Source organism: Colletotrichum orchidophilum (assembly GCF_001831195.1).
Source record: "Colletotrichum orchidophilum strain IMI 309357 chromosome Unknown Scaffold_15.1, whole genome shotgun sequence".
In the NCBI taxonomy this organism is placed as follows: Eukaryota; Fungi; Ascomycota; class Sordariomycetes; order Glomerellales; family Glomerellaceae; genus Colletotrichum; species Colletotrichum orchidophilum.
In genome coordinates, this window is record NW_019172971.1 from 93331 (window position 1) to 119318 (window position 25988).

Genomic DNA, 25988 nt, shown 5'->3' on the forward strand with positions numbered 1-25988 from the left:
GTCCGTCTGGTGGGTTGTTTTTTTTTTTTTTTACTCCAAGCGCCACCACCCGGTGATGTGAGGTTTTCGGGCCGCGGTTCTCTCGCAATTGATAGTCCGTGATGGAATGAATGTTCTGGGAACGCTGCTCATGGCTTGAACTTCATGCTCGCGGCTAAGCCACGTATGCTGGCTATTGGCTGTTGAACGCCGCGGTAGTTCCCTTTTCAAATTTTTGAGCCAGCCACGTAATTCCAGAATGATGTGCGGTGAAAGCAGCAAAGTCACAATCGGCGAATACTGTCACGTGTGCCACGTCAATTTGATTCCAGAAGAACTGTGCCGCCAACCGGTCACGATGGCCTCCGAGGTGAACCATTTACAAAGGTTTGGGGGTAGATTCGATGTAGAATCTAGTTACAGGAGCTAGTTGCAAGTTTACAATATGAAGGGATTGTTCTAGAATCTCTCGAGGTGATGGCCAGGAGACGTGTGCCAGACATTGCAATCTTTACGGTATGCCGTGTTTTGGATTTCCAACCCAAGAGCCATCATGGATCACTGGCCAGTCTAGAGCGTCTTTACGAAACTACTTTTGCTATTTTTGGCTGGGTAGTCTGCCAGTCAAGGTGCCAACCGATATGTTCATCCTCAGCCGCAGCAGTGGCGGCGGGCTGCTTTGGCATGTTGATGGTTCTTCCGTGATGTCCCAATCCAAGTTCGGAAGGGGCTGAATGAACTTGGTTGAATGAGTAAGAGGCCAGTCACTTGTACGCTTCGGATTTTGTTGTATAAAAGCCGTAGATGTTCCCAGTGAAGTTATTATCTTGTCCTCATCATCACCCTCAGCTTCTTCACTTTTCTACTTTCAGCTATAACAAGTCTCAACTCCTCACTTCCTTTAGATTTCATTCCTCAAATCAAAACTTCAAACCTCTACAATGGCTCACCTCCTTTCCGCTTCCAAACTGGCGGCTCTCTATGACAGCAAGACCCGCCAGCTCGTCCTCACAGCCCAGGTCCCCGCCGTCGTTCTCGGCGCCGATTTCGTGCGTGTCGAGGCCTTCGTCGGTGGCCTCAAGTTCACCCTGCAGGGCTTCTTCGGCGGCGTCCTGCCCCCGGGGACCCAAGACTTCCAGGATGTCACGACCAAGTTCCCCATCAGTCTTCCGGCCCCTCACTTCAACAACAAAAGCGTCCTCATTGACACCGCCGACGGCACCAAAACTGTCGAAATCAAGTACACCGGATTCGACGGCGTTGCCCCCGCTACCGGCGTGGACTTCACCGCCGGCCTCAAGATCGAGAGCACCCCCATCGCCGGCAGCGTCCTGACTCCCATCAACGTCTTCCTCCCCGCCAGCCTCGAGACCACCATCACTGCCGTTGTCCCCAAGGCCGAGGGCGACTCGAAGGTTTCTGTTGTACCCACCTTCAACGAAGAGTTCCTGAGACTCGTCAACGCCACTGTTCACAACGGCGTCATTTCCTACACCTTCCGCTGGGCCCAGCTTCCCACCGGGCAGGGCCAGAACCCCCAGCTTATCAACATCACTACCACCACCTACAATGATCTGGTCGGTCCTGCCGCCAAAACCAGCAGTGTTGTTCAGGGCTATATTATTCACTTCGTCCTGCTCAAGGAGTAAAAGATCACTGGGATCACTGGGATGGGTGTCGTAGATCGCCGGTCACTTGTTTGCATACTTCAGCACCGCGGCCATCCGAGATGTCCTTCGGTTTGTTTGGTGGAATTCGCCGAGGCTTTCAAAAGCGAATGTTGAAGAGGGGAAGATTTTGTTTCTTTTGCCTTCCAGAAGGCTCCTTAACTCTACGTAGCTCCGTATTCAACAACGAAAATCTCACTTTATCAGTTACTCCTATTTACTAATGCTGATCGTCAGTTCATTTACGAGATCCTGTCTATGTTGCGCCTAACCTGTCTAGCAGTCAGCTGAACCGCTGAACTCCTCCCAGGTGACAGTCTCAAAGCGTTTGATATGTACTGAACCGCTTTCAGCATGAAGTCTCAACCTGGGGTTAGTTACAATCATCTCCCTCGCCGGCTAGCAGACAACTTACTAGCGAGTAGGGAAGGGATTCCTTTTCAAGTACTTCAAACATGAGTCGCATGCGATAGCAACGATCATTGTCCCGGATTCCATCTCACTTGCAGTCTGAATCGAAGCAACTACGTTCAAACCCGTGTATACAGCCGCAGAGATGCCTTCCTCGTTGGCTAGACGCCGGCATGTGGCACGCATTTCATCCTCCGAGACGGTCCGCGCCTCATTATACAACTCCTTATCCAGGAGAATAGGGAGGAAACCGATGTCCAGACCCTCAAAACCATGAGAGGCAGCTAGACATTCTGTAGGGACGGGCGTCGATGCAGGCTCCAGGTCAATCGCGCGAGTCTACGGCCTCGCCGCCCTCAAGAACGTCGAGAACCCCCACAGCCAACCTGGCCATACCAACAATAGCGCAAAAAGCGGTGATGCCCTCCAGAATCTGCTCAATGATTTCACACCCAGAGACCTTCAAACCTAACCAAAGCATCCAGGTTGCTGAACTGGTCCGTAGGGTACACATCACCCTCCTGAGCGACCTCGTGAGCACGACGAATCATGGAAGGGATTAAAATCAGCAGTTATGTGTCCCGTTAGGCTGCCCATAACATCGACCTTGGATCCAAACGCCGCCACAGTTCTAAGCTTCTCGACCGCGCAGGCGTTGGAGCTAGCCGGTTGCAACATGTAGCCCCTCGAACGCGCAAACCAAGACGAGCGAAGACTCAAGAGCCCGTGCTCTAGCTGGTGGCCTCGACGGCTTTCATTTCTAGCTTGAGGCTGCCCCTCCTTTCCGCCTTTTGGGTGATGACCTCCCAGAGGACTGGTTTTGCTACGGCGTCGGGTGCTGGAGCGGTCTCAGCTTCGAAGGACACAGCTGTGAGGGTCAACCTCTGCTCCCTATGCCTTTGGTAGAATGGCCATCATCGGAGTTCGAATCGTGTCTTTCATAATGCTCTAGTCTCATGAAATCGTCTTGACAAGGTCTAATGAATAATTTAGGTCTTGGGAATATGCGTTTTCCAATGTACTAAGACAATGTTGACACTTGGATTCATAACCAACGACGCTTCGCACGAACTGTGGGACAACTCTTGACTTCATAAACATAATTTAATGCTAAAACTTATGCAAACCAACGAATAACTGCGTGATCTCGATGCGCATGGAGTTAAATACCATTTGGGAGTGGGTTGCTGAGGAGATTTCGCAACTCCCTGTCTTTCCAGGGCTAATAAGCGATGCAAAAGTGACTGATCACCGGGGGACGTTCTCGAAGGCGGCGATTATTACGTGATCGATTGGAAGCCCGTGCGCCCAACGTTTCGATCCCCCTGCTGCACTGTGCTCCCAAGTCCCCATCACAGCGCGTCTCCGGGATGAGCTTGCTGCATAAGTCTGACCAACACGCATTACAGGATAGACGACCTTCACTTACAAGCTGAAGAATTCATCGGTTTGGGTGCTTCATTGACTGCAAACCGGAAATTGGGGCTATTCAATATTCCTTTCAACCGCGCGTGGCTATTATCACAATGCCGGCTGTCACCCGCAGTCTCCGGTCATCGACGCGCCTGAACACGGTCCCGGCAGCGGATGGGAAGGAGCCATCGGCTGGGAAACCCAAGATCGGCGCCAAGACAGAGAAGAATAAGAAGCAACTTTCGGAAACCACGCCTCCGCCCAAGGCCGCTGCAGCTGGCCGCAAGAGAAAAGTAGCCGAGGAAGCAGTTGAAAAGGAAGAGGAGACCAAGCGCGAGGCGGTTGAGGACGAGCCCAAACCGAAGCCTGCCAAGAAGGCCAAGGTAGGCCAAGTGAAAATGCGCGACTATCTTGATGAGTATTGTTCATTCGCTTATGCGCATGTAGAAGCCGGCGACAGGGAAGAAGGAGACGCCGCCAAAGAAGACCAAGGAGGAACTCAAAGCCCTCCGCGAGGCGCCCGTCCCGGATGTCAACCCCGAGGCTGAGCCCCGGGACCCGCCGGGCCAAAAGTACTGGCTGATGAAGTCGGAGCCGGATGTGCGCATCGAGGACGGGTATGAGATCAAATTCTCCATCGATGACCTGGCTGCCAAGAAGACACCCGAGGGCTGGGAGGGTATGTGACATGCCTCGTGGTTCTGTGAGGTGAAATCAATCCATTGACGAAGGCGCAGGGATCCGGAATTATGTCGCGCGCAACAACCTACGAGGCATGCGAAAGGGCGACAAGGCCTTCTTTTACCACTCCAATTGCAAGGAGCCGGGCGTCGTTGGTATCATGAGTATAGCCAAGGAGCACTCGCCCGACTGTGTGTCCTCCCCACCCTCCCCCTGGAACCCGCAATCGTCTGTTTTTCTGACCCGTGGCTTAGGGAACGCCTGCATCAATGATAATCCTTACTACGATGACGGCGCTCCGCACGACGGTAGCAAATGGAGCCTCGTACACGTCAAGATTGAGCACAAGTTTCCGCGGATCGTGCCGCTGAGCCTCCTCAAGGAGTCGCGGGGCAACGGCCCGTTGCAGAACATGGAGCTCCTTAAGCAGTCCCGTCTCAGCGTCAACAAGGTTACGCGGGAGGAGTGGGACGAAGTCATCCGCATGGCCAAGGAGCTCGACGAGGACAAGGAATGGGACAAGACTGTTGAAGAGTCGAAGAAGTTCCCCAATTACTCTGCAGCGTAGCGGGGTTGCGGGAAGCGGAAGAAACGCTTTTTCTTTTTGACCAGTTTGATTAAGGTAGGCTGACTGACTCTGCAAGTGGTATCAAGGATTCGGGACACCGGATACATCCCGCCGGGGGCCGCTTCTAATTCCCATTTTGTTGCGCCGAAAAAAAACTTTTTTTTAATATCCATGTATCCTCCAACCCTTTCTGTACCCAAAAGTCCGTCTACAGCACCAGCCGCATATCGACAGCAGATAGCAGGCTATGACTGCAACTTGCCCCTCGTATGCTCCAAAACCGTTCTGATACCCTCGTCGAGACCCTTGAAGAGGAGCACCAGCTCGATCCACACCAGAGACTTTCTCTCCAGGGCGGGCCTGTCGGACGTCTCGTCCAGGCCCTTGCCCAGACGGGACAGAACCTCGCGAAGGCCGAGAGGGAACTCGGGCGTGTCGGGGCTGATGCCGATGAGGGGCAGGCGGATGTAGCAGTTCCACGTAGCCGGGTGGGCGGCATCCTGCTCTCTCATCGTGTCGACGATGTGCTGGATGACCTTGGAAGTGGATGAAACCTTGCTAAAGGAGGCAAACATGTCGAAGAACTTTTCGGCAACCTCTAGGTTGAAGAAGGGCTGTTTTCTCGAGATGTCGAAAATGGCCATCGGTATGGCGCCGTCCAGGGCCGGATTGTGCTTGAGTGCCTTGCTCTCTTCCTCATTGATCGCCTTCTTCTCCTTGCCGGGCACCGGCAGGCTCAGGACGTCGTCGTCGTCCTCCTCATCCTCGTCCTCGTCGATGAGCTTGATTTCGTCGTCGTCGTCCATCTTCTCGCCTGCCAGGGGGTTCTCCTGCTCGGCCTTCTTCTTGCTGCTGCCCTTCTTGGCCTGCATCTTGGCCAACCACTCCATCTCGCACCGCGCGTACTCGATCCAGAGGATGCCCTCGGTCGTGCAGAAGCGGCACCCGCGCATAAAGTATCCTCTCGCGCCGCCCATGTCTCCATTGGAAGCCGAGCGTCGGCCGGCGAATATCCACAGGTCGGCATCGGTGGGCATCATGCGGAGAGCGCTGGCCATGGTGCGTCGCCAGCGCTTCGTGGCCTTGACCTCGGCGGTGTACGCGAGGTACTCCAGCCACAAATCCTTCCTTCCAGGGTGTCTGCTGACGGCGCGGTCGTAGATGGCGAGAACGCGCGACTGACTGGTGTGCTGGGACGTCACATGCCCAATCTTCATCCTCTTGCACCGTTTCTGGCGGAGGGACTCGAGAGATTGTTCCCACTTCGCGTAGGCGCTGAAGTCGTCGGGGTTGGAGCGAGGGGCGAGGATGCGGTGCTCGTAGTCGCTGCGCTTTTGAACGATTGTACGGATCTCATCCTGCAAGATGGTTAGGATGGCGGCGTCGTGGGGTTGTGGTTCAACTTAGGCATACCTTTGTGAAGATCTCCTTCTCCTCCCATTCTCGCAATTGAGGAACAGAGCGCTCCAAGTAGAAGCGGGCCTTTTCGGCGACCGACATTGTTGCAGAATCGTGGGGTTGAGCACGGGATTCGAGTCGGATCGAGTCGCCTAGCTGAGACGTACTGTCTTTTCTCTTCCCAGAGGCTGCTGGACGGGGAAAAAAAAAAAGGTACCGAAAAAAAGTTGGCAAGGCTGAGAGAGGCGACGGACGCCTAAAGCGGGGCATTGAGAAAGGTGTGGCTTTCCTTACCGAGAGTGGACTCTGAGTGGCCCGTGGAGCTGTGGCTGAAAAAACCCAAGAAAAAAATAAGTGTCCGAGAGACTCAGCCTTGTGCCAAGCTCCCCCGGTCGCGCCCTGTCCCAATAGGGACTACCCCCCCGACAGCTTTAACCCCAAAGAGCTTGCCCTTGCGTGCATCGCAGTCAGGCGTGGCGTCAGCGGCAGGCTCCAAGCTCGTGTCCTACGGCCCTACAGGCTACGGGTGATGCTTCTGTCATCTTCCCTGTCGGCGCCAAACATTTTAACAACTTTCTTTACCTTGCGACTTTCTCGGTTTCTCCACGGTCAGGGGCCGCACTGTTGCAAAGAACTGGACACCCAACCACGCGATTCCCTTCGATCCAATCGATCCCCATCCGCGGGCCGCCGAGGCATGCTGGTTAATTAGTTGTGCAATTGCTTAGCACAATTCTTCTTATATCCGCCCTTCTCTCTCGGTCCTCCCCTCCATCCATCCTTCTTCCCCCTCGCCAACTCGTGTCATTGTCTCCCCGGATCCCGCGGATGAGCTTCTCTTCTCTTTGTTTTTGTCGTTCGAGCTGAGAGCCCCCAAGGTATCCCGAGAGGTTCAGAGCAGAGGTTCACGATGTCGTCAAGGTACAAAGACAAGGATGGCGGCGTCGCGCTGGTCTTCAATGGCCAATGGGTCAGCTACCTGCATACTGCCACAGCTTACAGTAAGTTTGTTGCGCCCAAAAACCGGGGTTATTGCCGCCGCTTGTCGCGATGCTGTCGCGGGGCACCTTTGCGGTCGTACGACTACCGGAAAACTCCCAGAACTGACTTTTGCACGATAGGTGCCTTCATCAGCGCATTCATTGTCGGCGTATCATTGCACTACCACAAGATTGTTCAGAATGAGTGGTACGGATACCCGGAAGAGTGGTTCCCCTCCGTTTCCGCGACAATTGGCGACCGATACCCCGAGCGGTCCTTCTTCATGTTCTTCATCGCCATCACTTCGGGCCCGCGATTCGCTCTCGTCGGACTGTGGTATCTCTTGACAAGGAGACCGGGACACGCACTGCCAAAGTTTACCCTGGCGATGGGCATCTTGCGGACATGCATGTGCGGTGGCTTTACCTACGTCACTTCGACGGACGATCACGACTGGCACGACATTTTCATGATCTCCTACATTGTCGCATCGCTCCCGTGGACAATCGGATGCGTCGTGCTCAGCCCGCCGAACCCTCAGGCCATCAAGTACCGCAAGCTGATTGCCAGCTCCTTCTTTGGTACTCTGGTGCCCTTGATCTACTTCTTCATCCAGCACAAAGTCCACCGCATTGCGGGAGGTAGGTCCTTTGGTCTCAAAGTCTTGCGCAAGAGTGTAGTAGCTAACCGCACGCAGCTTACACAATCTATGCCTTTTTCGAATGGGCCCTCATCCTCTTCGATGTCGCCTTCGACGCTGTGACGGCCCTCGACTTCAACACATTCGAAGTGGTGATCAAGGATGTCAAGGGAGCAAGCAAGGGGTACGTCCAATGGCTCCCAAAGTAGTCTTGTACATACTGTACATCAGGCAAAATAGATCCAGTTGAAGAGCACAATCTAAGTCTTGTTATAGTGAAAAACGGTCATCTGTTTCGTCCGCCGTCCTTGAGAAGGAGTAAGTCTAAAAATCGTCGTGATCTAAAGCCTAGTAGCTGACTTGCTTCAAGGAAAGAAAAGGCGAGCGCAAACCTGCTGACTGGCCGTTTCACGTGGACCGAAGCTCTCGACACCGCCGCCGATGTGTACCACGGCTTCGTATTTTGGTCCATGTTGACCAGCTTGGGTGTCTTGGTGTGGTACTTCCCGCTCTGGCACATGGGCATCTCTGGCTACGAGGCCTTCGTCATGTCAACCATCTTGCCTGCAACTTTGGGCATTCGCAGTGTTCGCTCTCTCGTCGTCAACAACCAGCGCGCTATACACCTCATCTCGCTTGTTGGACTGCTGGCTTACCAGGTGCTTGACCCTGCCTACCGTCTCTTCACAGTCGGCTTCGCCGTAGCCACGTCTTGCCTTGCCTGGACCGCGACGTTTTGGTCCGAGAGAGCACACCAGACCCGCCTCGAGTCCAGGATCCTGGCTTGGACCCTTGGCCTCGTCGCCTCTTCCACGGCCAAGTTCATGTGGTGGACCAACAACCCGCTGTGGCCTGTCATGCACGCCGCCAATGGAGGCTGGAACGCGACAGGCTTCGCCATCGCTGTTGTAGCTGCTCTACGATTCACCCGGAGGGCGCCCCTGACAAGTGGAGATATCCCAGAGGACTCCAAAAAGGGCGGTTCCTCGATCCTCGCCGCCTTTGGCGTTGGTGGTCTGTTCTTTGGCATTCATTCGCTGCTCTCTGATACGAGTACCATGATCCTCTGGGTCTGGGACGGTTATCCGATCAGGGGACCTACCGCAAACACGTACGGCTGGATGACCATTGTTGCCATGACTGCTGGTCTCTTGGTCGGCCTCTACCGCCCCTCAGTCATGAGCTCGTGGACCACCTATGGGGTTGGCTGTGTTGGCGCGGCCGTCTTGACATCGTACCACCACTGGTTCGGTTACTATGGTGCTCTCACCACGGCCTTCTACCTCATGGGCCTGTCCGTGCCGTTCCTTTCATCCGCCGCCAAGAGAAGCCCTGGTACGACGTTCGGTCTTGGGTTTTTCATCTACAACATCATGGTCCTGTTCCACGTCTGGGTCGTCGCATACGCATTCGTGCCTGGTGGCCCCCTTGTTCGCGAGCACACTGACTGGGTCATGATGACCACATTTATTCTGATCGGCGCTGGTGTCTTTGACCTCACCTCCTCGCAAGCCCGCCGCCGCGATACCCGTCGTGCATCTCCTTCGCAACACAAGAAGTACAACACGATTGCAGCCGCCTTTATCAACGTCGTTTTCCTTGCCGCAGCCTTCATGCGCTTCCCTACCAATGACTACAAGCCCTACCACCCTGAGGACCGCATCTTGACAGCGGGTATCTGGACCATCCACTTTTCGCTCGACAATGACATGTGGTCGTCTGAGTACCGCATGCGCGACCTCATCAAGGAGCTTGAGCTGGATGTTGTGGGTCTCCTCGAGTCCGATCTTCAGCGCGTCATCATGGGCAACCGTGATACCACGCAGTTCTTGGCCGAGGACCTTGGTATGTACGTCGACTACGGCCCAGGCCCCAACAAGCACACCTGGGGCTCTGCGCTGCTCTCCAAGTTCCCCATTCTCAAGTCGACACACCACCTGCTACCCAGTCCCGTGGGAGAGCTCGCGCCCGCCATCGCCGCCACCCTCGACGTCTACGGGCAAGAGGTTGATGTTTTCGTCTTCCACTCTGGACAAGAGGAGGACCCCGAGGACCGTCGTCTGCAGACCGAGTACCTCTCGAAGCTCATGGGCGAATCAAAGAACCCCTCGGTTCTGCTGTCCTACCTCGTCACCAAGCCCCTGGAAGGCAACTACAACACCTACGTCAGCAGCACGTCTGGCATGCACGACGTCGACCCGAGCGACTGGGACCGCTGGTGTGAATACATCCTCTACAAGGGCCTCAAGCGCACGGGCTACGCCCGCGTCAGCCGCAGCACCATCACCGACACGGAGCTGCAGGTGGCCAAGTTTGTCATCCCCAAGTCCAAGGACGAGGCGCTGCAGATCGAGGCGGTGGACGACAAGACGCGCAATAAGCGCGTCACGGAGGAGGAGGTGCCGCAGGGCTGGAGGTTCCCGGCCATGTTCCGGGGCGAGGGCGTGCGCGATCACCGCTACCACGTCTTTGACGAGCCAAGATACTACAATCATTGATTTATGGAAATGAGCTTACGGGGGTTAGGATGGGATGAGGGTGTAATGTCATTTTCTTTTGTCGGAGAGGAAGGTGAAGGCGTATAGAGTGAATACAATGATTGTACCTGTTGAATGAGAATCTTGGCGCTCCAGACTTGTCGACGAGGTTTCGTTGTAGTTGTTACCGTTGCCGTTGTCCTATGTTGGTATTCCTCTGCTTCGCCGTTTGTACACCGCTTTTCTCCCTTTTCACCGAGGAACGAGGATGCGTTTTTACCCTCGGTATTGATATACTATTTCCGTCGGACAATCGTATAAATTCGCCTTTCATTAATACTGCTCTCTGATATCAATATTTTTTTATTACTTTGATATTAGGATACTGTTTAGCTCTTTATGCCGAGGAACGAGGATGCGTCTTTATCCTCGGCATTAAAATGCCGATTCCATCTTACCATTTCCTAAGTTCGGTTCTCACCATTGCCGCCGTCCTATATTAGTATTCCTTTGCTTCAATGTGAGGATACCGCTGTGCTCTCTATGCCGAGGAACGAGGATGCGTCTTTACCCTCGGTATTAATATACCGTTACCGCCTTACCATCTCATAAACTCGGCTATCTCAACCTTGTTGTGACTTCTGCTGTAAACTCAATAAGGTTCCGGCAGTTGGGGAAGTGCCTTTTCACCTTGATTTCCAGCTAATGGTAGCTGTACAGCTAAGATTTCACCCCGCATATATACAAATAATGTTTCCGCTAGGAGAGATTTGGGAGTATGATCCCATGAATCGTTAATGGGGCAGGCATTGTTTTCGAATGCGAGGTCGAAATGGGGTCGGGTAGACTCGATTCCGCCATCATAGTACCCCCCTACTTCATTGGTTTGATTTTCGTCTTGCAATAAAGTCAAGTAGAGCACCTAAAGCTTGTGTATTTCGGGGAGGGGTCACTATAACGGAGTTCCGCGATAACGAGTCAAGACGACTTGCGGCAGACGGCATACGGCATTCCCTTCTACCCGTTGACAGGGGACGCTTGCCTTTCTCTTCTATACAGAAGAGGAACGCTTGTACGTACGTACACGACACCTCATTTCCAAACTATGACAGCCAACCCCCCCGTCCCTTGTCCGCATACGAGTCTACCACTTTCAACACAATATCAAGCCCTCGAGCCAATGCCAAACCAGTCCAACACAACTGAACGCGGACCTCGAGCGGAATTTCCCTCCGCTCTCCAGGTCCTTGTTCCCCGTCTTCTCCGCAGGACCCGCAGAACGATGAAACGGTGGGAAGCGGGGAGAGGGACTCCACTTTGTAGCCGAAACCCGATCCCCGTCCTCTGCTGTCGTCGTCCATCAGTCCGTCCAAGGTTCTCCAATTTCTCCAAAGTTCTCGGGAAAGAAGAGAAAACTCGGGAAAGACAGATCGGGATAGACAGATCGGGAAAATAGCAAGAAGGAGTCGGGAAAGAGACGGACGGAAAAGAGTACTTGGCGGCCTCGGGATTGAGACAGGAATTAGACTGAAAGGGGGGCTGAATCCTTTGGTCCCTCTACTCACCTCGCGCATGCCGTGTGTAATTGCCTCGTCTCTGGTTGGCTCACATGCACAACTTTGCGAAACCTTGCTGCTATGGGGTGGAGAGGGGGAAGGAGACTAAGAGGAGGACGCGCATCCTCGCATCTTGCATTCGTCCGGCGGTTGGCGGTGCGGATTGGGGCGTGGGGAAAGCTTGGATGGGGTGGGGTTTAAGATACGCAAGATCTCGGGGTAGTACGCAGTACGTACTATGGTTTGAGCATCCGAAAGGGGGAGTCTGGGGTAAGCACTCATGCATAGCGGCGTCACCAAGTGTAAAGAAACCAGCACAAAATCCGTCCGTTCTCAACCCTTCTTCTCTCTCTCTCTCTCCCCCCCCGCGAGTAGCCGCCGCGGCGCCGCGGCGTTCCCTTTCAAGGGACTTCCCGAAACAGCAAGGTAGCGACGGATCCGCGCCTTTTTTTTTTTTATACAGCGTACCTAGTAACGTAATGCGTGCAGCGCTCGCTCGGGGACTTTGTCACCTTTGTTACAGCTGAACTCATGCTACGCAACTGACTCTTGTCATTGCACACTCACTTCTCCAAATGTGTCCCGCTCAGTTAGCCTTTATTCCCTTGCGGGCGTGGGGTTAGCAACACCGCCCTTCATTCCCCTCTTGGACCGTGGAAAGCCGGTGGCTCCGGGAAAGGGACATGCAAAGAGGAATAAGAAGAGAGCTCACCCACCCCTCTTTGCCGGGATGTACGGGAAAGAAGAGAGTCGGTGGTTATTAAAAAGGTCTGGTCTGACTGCTGGGAAACTGAAGCTTCATTCAAGACATCATTGACTGCGGTGTGCGGTTTACTACTTTAACGAGATTACATCCTCGGCTTCTTCGTTTCGAGCCACACACTATTGCGTGGCAGTCACCCTCAAAAGCAAGATTGAAAGTACATCTTGACGTCTCTAAATCTTCAAGAAGCGAAAGGAAAGAAAGAACGTCGACAATGGAGACGAATCATATCTGGGCCTGGCTTGGCCTCGCCGCCGCGGGAGGCGTGCTCTACGTAAGTTCCTCACCAGTGTCACCGAGAACCCGGCAACTTGGGACCGCGTCTGGCAGTCAAGAAGGCCCAAACTGACCGCCAACGATACTAGGTTGCCGGTATTCTCGTGTACCGCATCTTCTTCCATCCTCTGGCCAAGTATCCAGGACCGCTTCTGGCAAAGATCACGGATGGCTACCAGCTCTATCACGCCTGGAAGGGCGATAGGCACCTCGACTTTCACAAGCTTCACAGCCAATACGGTATGTCAATCACTCGTCACAGGAAGCTCCAGCCAACTCATCTGGTTCGTCTCTGCTGCTCTTCGAGGCCGGCGAGTGTGCCATGACAGAGAGAGAGGGGGGAAGAAATCTAAACAGAACCACTAACACATCCCAGGCAACGTCGTCCGCTTCGGTCCCGACTCGATCTCCTTCAACTCAGCCGTAGCCCTCAAAGAAATCTACGGCTTGCGCTCCAACGTCGCCAAAGCAGAATTCTACAACGCCTTCGTCCACCCGGCGCCCAACACCCACAACACCCGCGACAAGGACGTTCACGCCCGCAAGCGCCGCGTCCTCGCCCACAGCTTCTCCGACTCGGCCATGAAGGAGATGGAGCGCTACATCATTGGCAACGTGCGGTCCTTCACCGCTGAGATCGGTCGTGGGGTATCCCCCGAGATGAAGGGCTGGTCAACGCCCAAGAACATGACGGATTGGTGCAATTACCTCGCCATGGACATTTTGGGAGACTTGTCGTTTGGCAAGGCGTTTCATATGCTTGAGGCGCCGGATAATCGATTTGCGCTGGATCTGATTGCCGCAGCGACCAAGAGGCATCTTCTTGTGAGTATACGAACGAAACCCATGGGATGCAGCCACGGAGAGGTGATTGGAGGGAAATGTGACTGACGGACACCAGTGCGGCACCATGCCCATCGTCGACAAGCTCAAGCTCGACAAGTTCCTCTTCCCGACCATCGCTGCCGGACGCGCGCGGTACTTGGCCTACAGCAAGGCGCAGCTGACGGAGCGGACGAAGCTGGGCGAGGATACGGACCGACGCGACTTCTTCTACTACCTCCTCAAGGCTCGCGACCCGGAGACGGGACTGGGCTTCTCCACGCCCGAGCTCTGGGGCGAGTCGAATCTACTGTAAGCACCTTTTTTTTTTTTTTTTTTGGCCAGGCCAGCTTTGAGACATTTGCCAGACTAACAATCGAATCAGCATCATCGCCGGCGCCGACACCACGTCCACAGCCATGGCGGCAACTTTCTTCTACCTAACCCGCAACCCCGCGGCCCTCGAGCGCGTGACCGCCGAGGTCCGCAGCAAGTTCTCCGACGTCGAGGAGATCCGGCAGGGCGCGACGATCAACACGTGCACCTACCTCCGCGCCTGCATCGACGAGGCGATGCGTCTGTCCCCCTCGGTCGGCGGCCTCCTCCCGCGCGAGGTCCTCGCGGGCGGCATGACCATTGACGGCACCTTCGTGCCGGCCGGCACCATCGTCGGAACGCCGCACTACACGATCCACCACAACGAGAACTACTTCCCGTCGGCGTACGAGTACATCCCCGAGCGATGGATCGTGGGCGCGGCGAACCCGCTGGTTGAGGGAAAGGTGACGACGGAGGCGGACACGGCGAGGGCGCTGAGCGCGTTTTGTCCGTTTTCGATTGGGGCTAGGGGGTGTATCGGTAAAGGGCTCGCGTATGCCGAGATGTCGACCGCGTTGGCGAGGACGCTGTTCTTGTATGATGTGCGCAAGGCGGTGGGCGTGGTTGATCCGGCGGAGGGGCGGGCTGATTTCGACGAGGGCCGGAAGCGGGTTTCGGAGATGCAGCTGTATGACACGTTTACGAGCATGAAGGACGGGCCGGTGGTGGAGTTTAGGGCGAGGGCGTGAGGGCGATGCTAGAGGGATGATGGTGGTGCTGTCTCTCTACCAAGTATGATTGGCGTGAAGCTGGGAGATACATATCACCCCGGCTGAACCCTCGGAGCGGAGACACAGATTCTGAGTCGTGTGTGAGGTTTTCGTCATTGGGCGTTGACGGAACTTGTAGGTAGCACATGTTGATTGATATTCGTTTGTCATGAGAACCAATGAGGGAACAGAATGCAAACTCTTTCCAAGGTACAGCGGGTGATGCCATGCAGCTGGTGTAAGCTCCTCGCGAGGACTCGTCCATCCGAACTTGACTTGCGCACCATTCAGATCGTTCCAAACCTTCTCCCCGCTCGTCCATTTCCCCAAATGCCAAGTTTTAAGTCTCTATGGTTCGGCCCTTGATCGGCAGCGGGCATTTCCCTGTCAGGCACGCCGGCCCCACTGTTGTCCGTCTTCTTTCGTAACTCTCAAGACTTTCTATCGTTCGGCTCGCGGGGATCACGGAGCCGGGTCGGGGAAGGCTCTCGTCTCCACTCTCATGCAACGTCAACCACCCAGGCTAGCATCTTGTGATCGCGCAGAACCACCCGGTTTGGGGATCTTTGGGCCGTTTGACGGTTCGATGAGGAGAGGGGGCAAGGGGGGGATAAGAATGTGGGTAACACTAAAGATAAAGCCATGGGAGCTAGGGAGCCGGGATCCATCATCTCCTCCATCGGCAGATTCGACAAGCAATCCGGGGCCGGGACGCTAGAACCTCGTCAAATGTTCAGACTCCAGACTTCAGCGTGGTCTCTCACTCACACCGTTCGGCGCAACCCTTTTATTCCCGTCGACCATCATCGCCTGACCGTCCAGTGTCCACTTGGTGGTTTATCTTGGATCCTTGGCTTCCATCCCCAAGAGGACGCGGGGATGGCGGGTCCCGGCTGTGCTCGTTTTCTCGGGCGAAAGCCGCCCCCGAGGTTCGTCTCTGCCCTAGCAGCTTGGAATCATGACCTGAGGCGGGGGTCCGAGAGATGCCCCGCTGCGGGTGGAGGGATATGGTCGACAACTAGAATGGTCATGACATTGGCGAGCTTTGATTCAAGGAAGATTGGATTCTTCCCCAGGCACCGCTAACGGTGCCAACGCTCGTGATGTCAGTGTCGTGTTCCTGGTCTGGCTGCAGGTCCCGCTCTCGGTCCGTGGGATGAGCGGCAATGGCGAGTGCTCGATTGGATCGGGAATGCCTCCGAACTGCAGACTCTGTGAATTCCCAGGATCGTATAAGAGCCGAAGGGTTGCCACGGGATGATGCCATTTCGTCCTTCTCTGTAGTGACAGCTCCCACTCCGAACGCGTCGTTTTCCCAGTCAAAGCTTGCCGATACAATGAAGTTCTTCACCTCCCTCCTGGCCGTCGCCGGCTCCGTCGCGCCTCTTTGCGCCGCCCTCCCCCAAGCCAGAGAGGCCAGCTGGCCCAACGGCCCGCTCGTGACGAACGGCCGCTGGGCCCAGGATGCTGCCGGCAACCATGTCCAATTTGCCGGCACCAATTGGCCCGGCCACGGTGAGGTCATGGTCCCCGAGGGTCTGCAGTTCCTCTCTGTCGAGGGCGTTGTGTCCAAGATCAAGAGCATCGGCATGAACGCCATCCGCCTCACCTACGCCATTGAGCTCGTTGACCAGATCTACGCCAACGACGGCAAGGATATTGACTTGAAGACGGCCTTTGTCAATGGTCTCGGCGAGACCAACGGCACTGCCATCCTCGCCAAGGTCCTGGCCAACAACCCTTCCTTCACGGAGACGACCACCCGTCTGGAGGTAAGTGCCCAAGGGCCGCCCACCTGCTGCTCGACATCCTCTAACTTGCGAAACAAAAGGTCTACGACGCTATTGCTGCTGAATGCGCCAAGCAGGAGGTCTACATCCTCCTCGACAACCACATGTCTACCGGCAAGTGGTGCTGCTCTGGAGACGATGGTAACACTTGGTGGGGAGACCGCGAGTTTGACCCCACCAAGTGGGTGCGCGGCCTGACCTACATGGCCAACCATGTAAGTGAACCAAAAGAATGCGCAATGCCATCAAACTCCTGCTGACCACCACCACCCTCACCAGGGCAAATCGTGGACGGCCCTCGTCGCCATGTCTCTCCGCAACGAGCCCCGCGAGGCCACAGACAACGCCGAGCTGGTTGCCGCCTCATACAACTGGCAGGACTGGTACAAGTACGTCCAGGAGGGCACCCACGCCATCAACGGCGCCAACCCGGCCGTCCTCATCCTCCTCTCGGGCCTCAACTACGACACGACCGTCGCGCCAGCCTTCCGCGGCACGGCGCTGACGCCGGGCAACGGCACCTTCCAGCTCGCCGATTTCCAGGGCTTCGCAGACAAGCTCGTGCTCGAGATCCACAACTACGAGAATTCCATCGGCAGCTGCTCCAGCCTGAGCTACAACCTGTACACAAAGGGCTTCCAGGCCATGAACAAGACGGACCCGGCGACGGTCAATGTCTTCCCCGTGGCGCTGACCGAGTATGGTTTCAACATGAATGACGACTCGTACCTCAGCACATACTCGACGTGCCTGGCGTCGTACCTGCCCGAGGCCAAGGCCAGCTTCTTCATCTGGGTCCTCGTGGGGAGCTACTACATCCGCCAGGGAACGCAGAACTATGAGGAGTCGTGGGGTTTGTTGACTGCGGACTGGTCTGACTGGAGAAATCCCAACTATGTCGAGGAGCAGCTGAAGCCCATGGTTGCTGGCGTCATTGGGTAGGTGTTTCGTATTCAAAAGAGTAGTCGTACACGAACAAGAGTAATGAAATCATGATCTGAATATCTCAATTCGCCGTCAGGCGTGTGACACGTAGAACTAGACTGGTGAACTCGACAGAGTAGATCGAAAGTATAATATAAGCCCGTGTTAGTCAGGGTAAAAGTCTAATTATCGATTATTGGTTTGGGTAAGGTATTAGTTAATATCCACCGAAGCGAGACAGTGGTATATGAGAGAAGTCGACGAATCGTTTTTGATGGGCTAATTTGGCTCGAATGAGGGCTGCAAATCTTGTCGACAAGTCTGGTAGAATTGATGTATCCGAGGTACCTTACCTTGAAGAATAGGTAAAAAGATATTGTTGGGTTAGGTTAGTGGTGTTTCCCAAGAACAAGACGCATGGACAGTGCTTGCGCTTGTCACACGGTATGCGCACGGTCAATTTCCTATTGGCTCACCGCGGCGCGCTAGAGCCACGCGCAGGCAAGGCTGAGAAAGGCTGTCAACGATTTCTTTCTCTACGCCTGATCTCTGCGCCTTTTTGACAATCAACCCCTTGGCCCTTTGTTTACCGTCGAATCCCTGGTCTACCTCGAACTCTCTACGCTTCCGAAATGACATAGCCGCTGTCTCTGCGCCATTCTCACCGCGAAATCGCCCGAATAACAACCAGAATGGTGGTCTGCAAGTTCTACGAGCAGGGGAACTGCAGGTATGGACGTACGTCACGCGTTGCGCACCCATCATTACTCTCCCGAGTGACTTCGATCGGGAAATCAGATGGGCAAGGCTAACAGGTATTATTACAGAGAATTGCCGATTCGAGCACCCCCGGTCGCAGTCGAACAACCGCTTCGCAGCCTTTGGTCAAAACACGGGGGGAGGTTTCAATCGCGGCGGCAACGATGGTTTGTCTAGCAATCGTGGCTCCAAGGAGATTTGAACAACTCGGCTTACTCACACGGAAGTAGCTCTCCCATATTCACTAGCAAAGGAGGCCATTGAGAAGGATCTGACAACGGAGGCGCCGCAATGGATCCTGTCCGCTTACGGCCCCGGCAGGGATGCTCCGGAACAGCTCTTTGGAGGTAACCTGCGTGAGCAGAGTTTTGAGGAGATGAGGCTCGTTCATATGATGGCGGCAGCTTCTGGCAATCCCCAGCAAGCGGTGAGTCTCCTTTGAAGGTTCTTGATGACAATCGGCTAACAGAGCCCAAAGCTCAACCAAGCCCAAGAGCTGTACCAGCAAGCCCAGCAACAAATGAAGACGGCGGTGGGCAATCTCGACGGAGCTATACAATTCATCATTTCAGCCGAACAGACGCATCCCAACAGGATAGACCTTTGCAAGCAAGGTACCTTGCCAGGCGGGACCACAGGAGAGTTTGCCGTTGGAAAACGGGCGGCTTCTTCCCTAGGGCAGCAGAATCCCTTTTCGTCAAACACACCCGCAGCAACTTCAAACCCGTTCTCCTCCAACAACCAGCAAACCTCGGCCTTCGGTGGTGGCGGGCTTTCCTCAGGAAGCGCCTTTGGCCAGCCAGCGGCCCTGGGCCAACGTCCGAATCCCTTTGGCACGCCAGCGTTTGGTCAGACCTCGCAACCCTCGCAGCCGAGTTCAACGTTTGGCCAACCATCAAAACCTACGTCAGCTTTTGGTGCCCCGAGTAGCTCAGCACCAGCCTTTGGCCAGACCTCGCAACCCACGTCTGCGTTTGGACAAGCCAGCGCGCTGGGAGGCGGAACATCAGCTTTTGGCCAGGCTTCGGCGCTGGGACAGAAGCCGAACCCATTCGGCGCGCCTGCATTCGGGCAACCAGCACAACCAGCTACGGGAGGCGGCGGTAGTGCATTTGGTCAGCCATCACAGCTTGGCGGAGGTGGAAGCGCGTTCGGCCAAGCAAGTGCTCTAGGACAGAAGCCCAATCCCTTTGGGGGAGCGGCGAGCGGAGCAAGCCCCTTTGCCAGCGCCGGCGGCAGTGGGAATATCACCAGTTCATTTGGCCAAGCTTCGCAGAATACCGCCAGCTCCAGTCCCTTTGCTCAGCCCGCGCAAAATGCGACGCAGAATGCCAACCCTTTTGGCGCCCCAGCCCAGCCTACTGCAAGCCCGTTTGGTCAGCCAGCACAGCCTGCGACAACAAGCGCATTTGGACAAGCATCCCAAACGGCGTCCTCGAATCCCTTCGGCCAGCCTTCTCAGGCGCAACCGGCGGCGAGCAACCCCTTTGGTGCGAAACCTGATGCACAGCCAAGCGCGTTCGGCCAGCCGTCGATGGGTGCTCAACCCACACAATCCGCGCAACCCGCAAGCGCTTTCGGCCAACCGGCCCAGCTTGGCCAGAAGCCGAATCCTTTTGGACAAAACAACGCGTCACCGTTCAGTCAGCCGGCTGGCGGCCTTGGTGCGGGTGGATCAGCACCAAACCCATTCGGAAGTCAGACCGCTGCGCCAGCGGCGCCTGTCGCGCAACAAGCGGCGGCGCCTGGGAGCGGACCGTACCCGCCGGGGAGCTCGAGACAGCACCCGCCCGTGTCGAGCTATAGCTCCAAGGGCATGGACGGGCGACTGTCCAACTGGAAGGGCAAGCCCGTCACCTACCAGGGCAACTTGCCCGGCATCCGGGCCTTCAACGGAGCGTGGACGAGGATATGGTTCCCCGACGGCCCACCAAATTACTATAAAGATACGGAGCTACCCGACGAGTTGTATGACGACAAGTCGAAACAGCAGTGGCAGGCGTTTACGCAGACGGGCAAGTTTGAGGGCCTGATGCCCGAGGTGCCGCCCAAGAGAGAGTTTTGCCTTTGGGATCTGTGAGAGGGGGAATACGAGGGCGAGGACAAACAGAGATGAGGCGAGGGCTAACGGGGGTCTGTCTCTCTGTACTGGTGTAAAGGAACTGGCATTGCATGGCGTTGATTCAAAAAAAGGGGTCAGTTGGTGACTAGGGAGATTGGGTATCTGGCTGGTAGCATGTTGGGCATGTGATGTAACGGTGCTACCGCGCTCAAGATGCGTTTGAGTGCCAAAATATTGAATACTTCTCCAAGACATTTTCCGCTGTCCACCACCATAATTGTCCCTTCCTTCTCCAAGCAATTGGCGTTTTCTGACTTCATGTATAACCAAGACTCGGGAGTCTCAACCTCAATTGGGCTTCACAAATGGAGCACATTCACGTGATACGAGGTGCCAGTGGGGTAAATGGGGGGGTCATCAGTTGATTCGGGTGGTATCTAGACCGCCTCACTCGTCCCGCCGCCTTCGCATGGCCGCCGCAAGGTGACCTTTCGGCCTCCTCGCCGCGCGCGATGCAGCATTCCCAAGCCGAAGCCCATACCGTCGTCCCTCTTGCAACAACAACTTTTTTACAACATTCGGACGTGATCCAATCGCTTATGCGGCAATGGTGACCTCGACCTCGACACCGGCCTCGATGTTGATGATGATCTGCTTGACGATCTCGGTGGGGGCGTTGAGGCTATTATACACGTCAGCATTTCGTTCCATCTCGCTTACTCGTAGCCATGCGCAATTGCGCGAGACTAGCACAGCTACCAACGGGAGAGGAAAACTCACTCAATGAGACGCTTGTGGATGCGCATCTCGAAGCAGTCCCAGGTCTTGGAACCCTCACCGCAAGGGGTCTTGCGGGTGGTGACCTTGAGGGTCTTGGTGGGAAGGCGGACGGGGCCGGAGACGCGAAGGTCCTTTGACTTGGCGCGCTCAATGAGCTCGGCAGAGACCTTCTCGAGGGACTGAACCTTGCGGGAGGAGAGGGTGATGCGGATCTTGTGCGTCTTGGGCGCCTCGCCAAAATCCTTGTCCTTGTTGTAAGACATTTTGAAGTTGTTGAACGAAAGAGGTTCGGTGTTAAAGGTACGGGTTGGTAAGGTAAGGAGGGAGAGGTTGGATTCCTTCACGACTCGAACGGCTTGGTTGCGGCAAAGTGATGAAGGCTGATGATCTGGGCTATCGGAGAGCTTGCAGTCGGAGGAAATTGCGATCGCGAACTTTTTTTCGTGGGGTTTGGAAAGTAGGGCTTTACCGAATGTTGTGACTAATCCCGGGTAGGTTTAGTGCTGAACTGGGATGTCTGGAAAAGGTACGTACCTGCCGTGCTGACCATTTGCGGCAGCAGCAGACAGGCACAGAAAAAGACGAACCCCACCATGAGGTACCCGCTTGCTCATTGGAGCTCCGCCGAAAGCTCACTCACTCACTGCCTGCGCCGGGCTGGGAGGTACCGACGTCAATGAATCATCCGGCGAGAGAAGGACATCTCATGAGGACACGCCCTCACCTCACCTCGCCTCATCGACACCTCAAAACGCATTGCCAGAACTTCTCCGGATGCGCAACAAAGACCCCACGACGAGCTCTCCCTAAGAGCGCCCTCCCTATGTCCTAGGACATCTCGCGATAGAAACCCGACGTTCTACCCCGCCAGTTCCAGCGCATCTCACTCACTCTCACTCAACCCGGCGATCATGTCGGCCTCCCTCCCGCCGTTGGCCCCCTTTCCCTCGCCATCATGGCGCGCGAAACTCACATCACCAGAATGGGACGCCCTCCTCGAAGCCTGGACAACCCTCACGCAAGCCTACCTCGCCCTCTCAGATAAGGACCTCTCCCGCGCCGCGACAAAAGAAGACTCGTCCATCCCGGTCTTCCTCACATCCTTTACAACTCAAGTCGCCGAAGCAGGGCCCTCTCCCACCTTAGGATCCTCTTCCTCGTCGGTGACCTCCAAGGCCCTCCTGAGGACCGCATTCACACTCACATCCCGCCTCCTCACAAACCCCTCAACACCACCGCCAACCCAGCTAACAATACCGCCCTTCCTCTGCGCCTTCACCAAACTCTACCGCAAGAACGCACCGCCCACCCTCTCGAAATCCTTCCACCTCCACGCCAGCCACCTCGAACAACCCCTCGCGGGGCTCAAAAAGTCCCTGGCGCAATCAATGGAAGCAGGCCTAAAAGCAGACCTCAAATCCCTCGAGGCCCGCCTCGCAAACCTCAACCACCTCCTCCACGCCTCCCCCCACGCGGCAGCCTTCTTCCTCGCGGGCTCAGACTTTTTCGACGGCCTCGTGACGGCCTTCAAGATCACCAACCCGCCCCTCCGCAAGGTCCTCGTCGCGACAATGTACCTCTGCCTCGTAGGCCTGACCGAGGGCGAGCAGCCGCGCTTCGGGATGCTGGCCGACGTGCTGTTTTCCCTAAAGTCCGCTGCGGAGACGCACAGGGCCGGCCCGTTGAATGTCAACGATTCGCTCGTGGCCGAGCTGGTCACCGTCACGCCGGTGCTCAGGCAGCTATCCAAGAGAGCCGAGGAGAAGGGCGCGGCGTCGACTGCCCTACGGTCACGCATTTCGGCGCTGGAAGGGTTCAAGAAGCCCGGGGGCGGGATGATGCGGCCAAAGAGGCTCATCAGGAGAAAGGTGGACAAGGGTAAGGGGAAGGATGTCGCGGACGAGGGACAGGTTCAGGCGGAGTTGCACATACACCGGCAGAGTCAGATTTCACTTATTCAGGATCTGTTTCCGGATCTGGGGTCGGGTTTCATCTCGAAGCTGTTTGACGAATACGGCGACAATACGGAAATCGTCACGGCTCATTTACTAGAGGATTCGCTGCCTCCGTACCTCGCGACGGCGGACCGCGCTGCTCCGTTGTAAGTGTTCTCTTTCCTATAAAATGTACTCTGCAAAAGCTAACAATATCACAGATCTCCCACGTTGGAAAGAAGGAAAAGCCAGCTGGAACCCAGACCAACACCCCCGCAATTACCAGAGCGCCACAACGTTTTTGATGATGATGAACTCGACAGACTGGACCTGGACGTTTCAAAACTCCATTTCGGAAAGAAAGGCCCCGAAAAGACGGCCGATGACGTCCTCAAAGACAGGTCAACCGCACCAAACAAGGCGGCGATCTTGTCGGCGCTCGCCGCGTTCGATTCGGACGACGACGAACGCGACGACACCTACGATGCAGACGATGTCGGAGGCACGGTCGACAATGCCAACGAGGAGGCGGACGGCCAAAAGGATGCTGGTGAGGAGACGCTATACAAGGCGTTCCAGGCCGACCCCAGCGTATTTGACAGGCAGGCCACGACGAGGAGAGGGCAAGCGAGAGGCAAACTGAGAGAAGAGACGGGCATGACGGACGAGGCCATCGAGGGCTGGGCGGTGATGCTGGCGAGGAACCCTGGTCAGAATCGACGGCTTGAGGCCAAGTATAGCGGCAACGCTGCATTCACCGGGACCCAGACCGAGATTCTGTCAACAGCATGGCGAGCCAGCCCGGCTGGCTCGGGTGCTGAAGAACCTGAATCCGGCGGCGGTAGTTCGTTCAGAGGCGGCGGAGGCGGTCGTGGACGCGGAGGTCGCGGGCGTGGTGGCAGAGGGGGTGGAGGCCGGGGCGGCGGTAATGTGGCCGGCCCTACCGGAGAAAAGGAGACTGAGGCCGCGCGGAGGAGAAAGGAAGCCAGCAAGAGCTCCCGGGCGAACCACAACCGCCGCGATCAGAGAGCAAAGAAGATGGCGAGAGGTGGATTCCCTGGCTGATGTGGGACTTCTCAGCCTAGGAATAGCATGGCTTAATGCAACCTTTACCTCTTGGCATTCTGACTTGAACTCCGTTAGATTGAGATTGCAGCCGCTCGCATGCCGGAGCTGCATTCGGTTGCTCGCGTGGGGGCGTCGTCGCAGAGATCCTCTGCGCTCAGGGTCGAGGCGTACGGGGTTTTGACGTCTACAATGCCCGGGGTACCAGTTTGTGGTGTGAAGCAGGACGGATGGGCGGGGGACGGTGACGTGATACTGGTGAACGAGGCGCCGGCTTCTCCGACGACCCAGAGTGCATGGTCCTTTGGCGTTGCGTGCTCTGATGTCCCTCCGTCCGAGGTCAAGTCTCCGCGAATGCTCTCGTTGCGTTCAGTCATTGAGCGGAGCGACTTTCGGGTACTCCATTGGCTATGGAGGTTGGTCCCGGTGTAACCTTCTGATTCATTCCTGTCCTGCGGGAGCTGAGGCCAGGCTTCTTGGTCACGTCTCTCCTGAATATCGTCGAATAGATCGCCAATGGGAGTAAAGAAGGTGAGACGAGGACCGGAGCCAAAGTATTTGTTCCGGCCCCAAACCTGGCCTACCAGGGCGTTGGTCTTAGCGTCGACAATGGCGGGGCCGTTGTCGCCCTCCCCACCAATGCCACCGGGGATCCAGCCCTCTATGTCGTCGTAAGGGCAAGGCTCAATGAACCACTCGCGCGTAGCCGTTCCCGCGCCGTTCTGATCGGCGCTAATGTATGCTGGGATTTCGCAGACCTTGCCCCTCTGCTGGTCAGACATGCGGCCTGTCGATACCACGGTTGCCCTTGGCACAACGTCACTTGTCGTCTTGAGTAGAATCTGCTTGAGAGGCAGTAGGGTATCGGAGGGTTCACGGCGGAGTATGTTCGCCTGACCCGTCTTGGAGTCAATGGGAGCCCAATCGGTCACGACATGGGGGGGCTCCTTTTCGCAGTCCTTCCAGTACGGATGGTGGGATATGCAAGTCTTTTTCAGGTCGATGCCCGACGTCGCAGTGAGGTTACCTAGAGGGAGTCCTGTCTCGGGCAGCGTGTCATGCCCTTCTTCGTGCCCTTTTTCTAAAGAGCGTGCCCGGTCGCTCGGAGATGGTTGTTGAACGCTGATCGATGGGAGGTGCTGGTATGCTTCCACAACGGGATGGAAGGTGGCAAGCCAGTAACTGCGGCCACCAACAAGCAGGCAGGATCCCAAGGTGGATGTGGTTACATCGAAGTTGGCATCGCCGTCGATATCGATACTGTCGCGCATGCGCGGGTTTTTGAAGTAAGACGGGTTCTTGGCTATGGACATGTCGTCAGGCATCCCCCTGCTCAGCCCTCTTGCCGAGACAGATCGTTCAATAGAGCCAATGAAAACGTCAAACGTTAGGTCGGCTCGATGGCTTTCGGGCAGCAGATCTATGATGTGCTCTACTATGGTTTTATGGCGATCTTTGGGGAGCTCTTCTTTGGTCACGATGCCGATTCGTCGTGTACCCGGTGTCGTACCCTGGGTGAGAATGATTTGGTGACTAGGGCCGCACCACTTTAGGATGAACTTCTTGAGGAAGGGCATAACTCCATGCTCCCACAAAGTAGGGAAATCTGCGTTGGCGATACCTAGTAACGTCAGAAAAGCGGCCCTAGGAGTCGAACCTCGCTCCACTTACCCTTCTCTCCGCAATGCTTCTTTTCGACAGCCTCAATCAACTTTTTTCGACACTCATTTTTGGATAGTGCAACGGCATCTTCCTCCGTGCCGCTTTCCTGGGGTGGTGGTAGCTCATTGTTGGGCTCTTGAAATGAGGACGGCGTAGCCATGGTCTGGACGGGAGATTCAGGCCTCGAAATTGGCTCCTTGGATTTGCCCTTGCTGTTGCCATCCGAATCCGAATGGGCACATCTTATATGACTTCCAGAATATGTTTGGTCTGGAATGAGCTCTCGGTACAT

The 25988-nt window shown here is 55.8% G+C and overlaps 10 protein-coding genes across 10 annotated transcripts; 7 read left to right on the forward strand and 3 right to left on the reverse strand.

Moving 5' to 3' along the window:
- Positions 1-920: 920 nt before the first annotated feature.
- CORC01_02597 (uncharacterized protein) lies at positions 921-1628 on the forward strand (the record flags this gene model as incomplete). The annotated part of the gene is made up of 1 exon (XM_022614247.1): positions 921-1628. The coding sequence occupies one exon, from the start codon at positions 921-923 to the stop codon at positions 1626-1628; it is 708 nt and encodes a 235-aa protein (XP_022479160.1).
- Positions 1629-3583: 1955 nt separating this feature from the next.
- CORC01_02598 (uncharacterized protein) lies at positions 3584-4719 on the forward strand (the record flags this gene model as incomplete). The annotated part of the gene is made up of 4 exons (XM_022614248.1): positions 3584-3853; positions 3918-4149; positions 4208-4342; positions 4406-4719. 4 exons carry the CDS (start codon positions 3584-3586, stop codon positions 4717-4719), a joined length of 951 nt encoding a protein of 316 aa, XP_022479161.1.
- A 245-nt stretch (positions 4720-4964) lies between these two features.
- On the reverse strand, positions 4965-6219 carry CORC01_02599 (U3 small nucleolar RNA-associated protein 6; the record flags this gene model as incomplete). The annotated part of the gene is made up of 2 exons (XM_022614249.1): positions 4965-6077; positions 6133-6219. 2 exons carry the CDS (start codon positions 6217-6219, stop codon positions 4965-4967), a joined length of 1200 nt encoding a protein of 399 aa, XP_022479162.1.
- Positions 6220-7027: 808 nt separating this feature from the next.
- On the forward strand, positions 7028-10236 carry CORC01_02600 (Frag1/DRAM/Sfk1 family protein; the record flags this gene model as incomplete). The annotated part of the gene is made up of 5 exons (XM_022614250.1): positions 7028-7118; positions 7239-7739; positions 7796-7922; positions 8015-8056; positions 8109-10236. The coding sequence occupies 5 exons, from the start codon at positions 7028-7030 to the stop codon at positions 10234-10236; spliced, it is 2889 nt and encodes a 962-aa protein (XP_022479163.1).
- Positions 10237-12748: 2512 nt separating this feature from the next.
- Positions 12749-14699, forward strand: CORC01_02601 (cytochrome P450; the record flags this gene model as incomplete). Its single annotated transcript, XM_022614251.1, has 5 exons — positions 12749-12808; positions 12900-13050; positions 13187-13635; positions 13712-13944; positions 14018-14699. 5 exons carry the CDS (start codon positions 12749-12751, stop codon positions 14697-14699), a joined length of 1575 nt encoding a protein of 524 aa, XP_022479164.1.
- A 1358-nt stretch (positions 14700-16057) lies between these two features.
- On the forward strand, positions 16058-17452 carry CORC01_02602 (beta-1,6-galactanase; the record flags this gene model as incomplete). Its single annotated transcript, XM_022614252.1, has 3 exons — positions 16058-16492; positions 16552-16725; positions 16790-17452. The coding sequence occupies 3 exons, from the start codon at positions 16058-16060 to the stop codon at positions 17450-17452; spliced, it is 1272 nt and encodes a 423-aa protein (XP_022479165.1).
- Positions 17453-18126: 674 nt separating this feature from the next.
- On the forward strand, positions 18127-20273 carry CORC01_02603 (uncharacterized protein; the record flags this gene model as incomplete). Its single annotated transcript, XM_022614253.1, has 4 exons — positions 18127-18172; positions 18262-18360; positions 18424-18620; positions 18672-20273. The coding sequence occupies 4 exons, from the start codon at positions 18127-18129 to the stop codon at positions 20271-20273; spliced, it is 1944 nt and encodes a 647-aa protein (XP_022479166.1).
- A 579-nt stretch (positions 20274-20852) lies between these two features.
- On the reverse strand, positions 20853-21298 carry CORC01_02604 (40S ribosomal protein S20; the record flags this gene model as incomplete). Its single annotated transcript, XM_022614254.1, has 2 exons — positions 20853-20937; positions 21036-21298. The coding sequence occupies 2 exons, from the start codon at positions 21296-21298 to the stop codon at positions 20853-20855; spliced, it is 348 nt and encodes a 115-aa protein (XP_022479167.1).
- A 648-nt stretch (positions 21299-21946) lies between these two features.
- On the forward strand, positions 21947-24034 carry CORC01_02605 (CUE domain-containing protein; the record flags this gene model as incomplete). The annotated part of the gene is made up of 2 exons (XM_022614255.1): positions 21947-23136; positions 23191-24034. 2 exons carry the CDS (start codon positions 21947-21949, stop codon positions 24032-24034), a joined length of 2034 nt encoding a protein of 677 aa, XP_022479168.1.
- A 74-nt stretch (positions 24035-24108) lies between these two features.
- On the reverse strand, positions 24109-25988 carry CORC01_02606 (uncharacterized protein; the record flags this gene model as incomplete). Its single annotated transcript, XM_022614256.1, has 2 exons — positions 24109-25640; positions 25706-25988. The coding sequence occupies 2 exons, from the start codon at positions 25986-25988 to the stop codon at positions 24109-24111; spliced, it is 1815 nt and encodes a 604-aa protein (XP_022479169.1).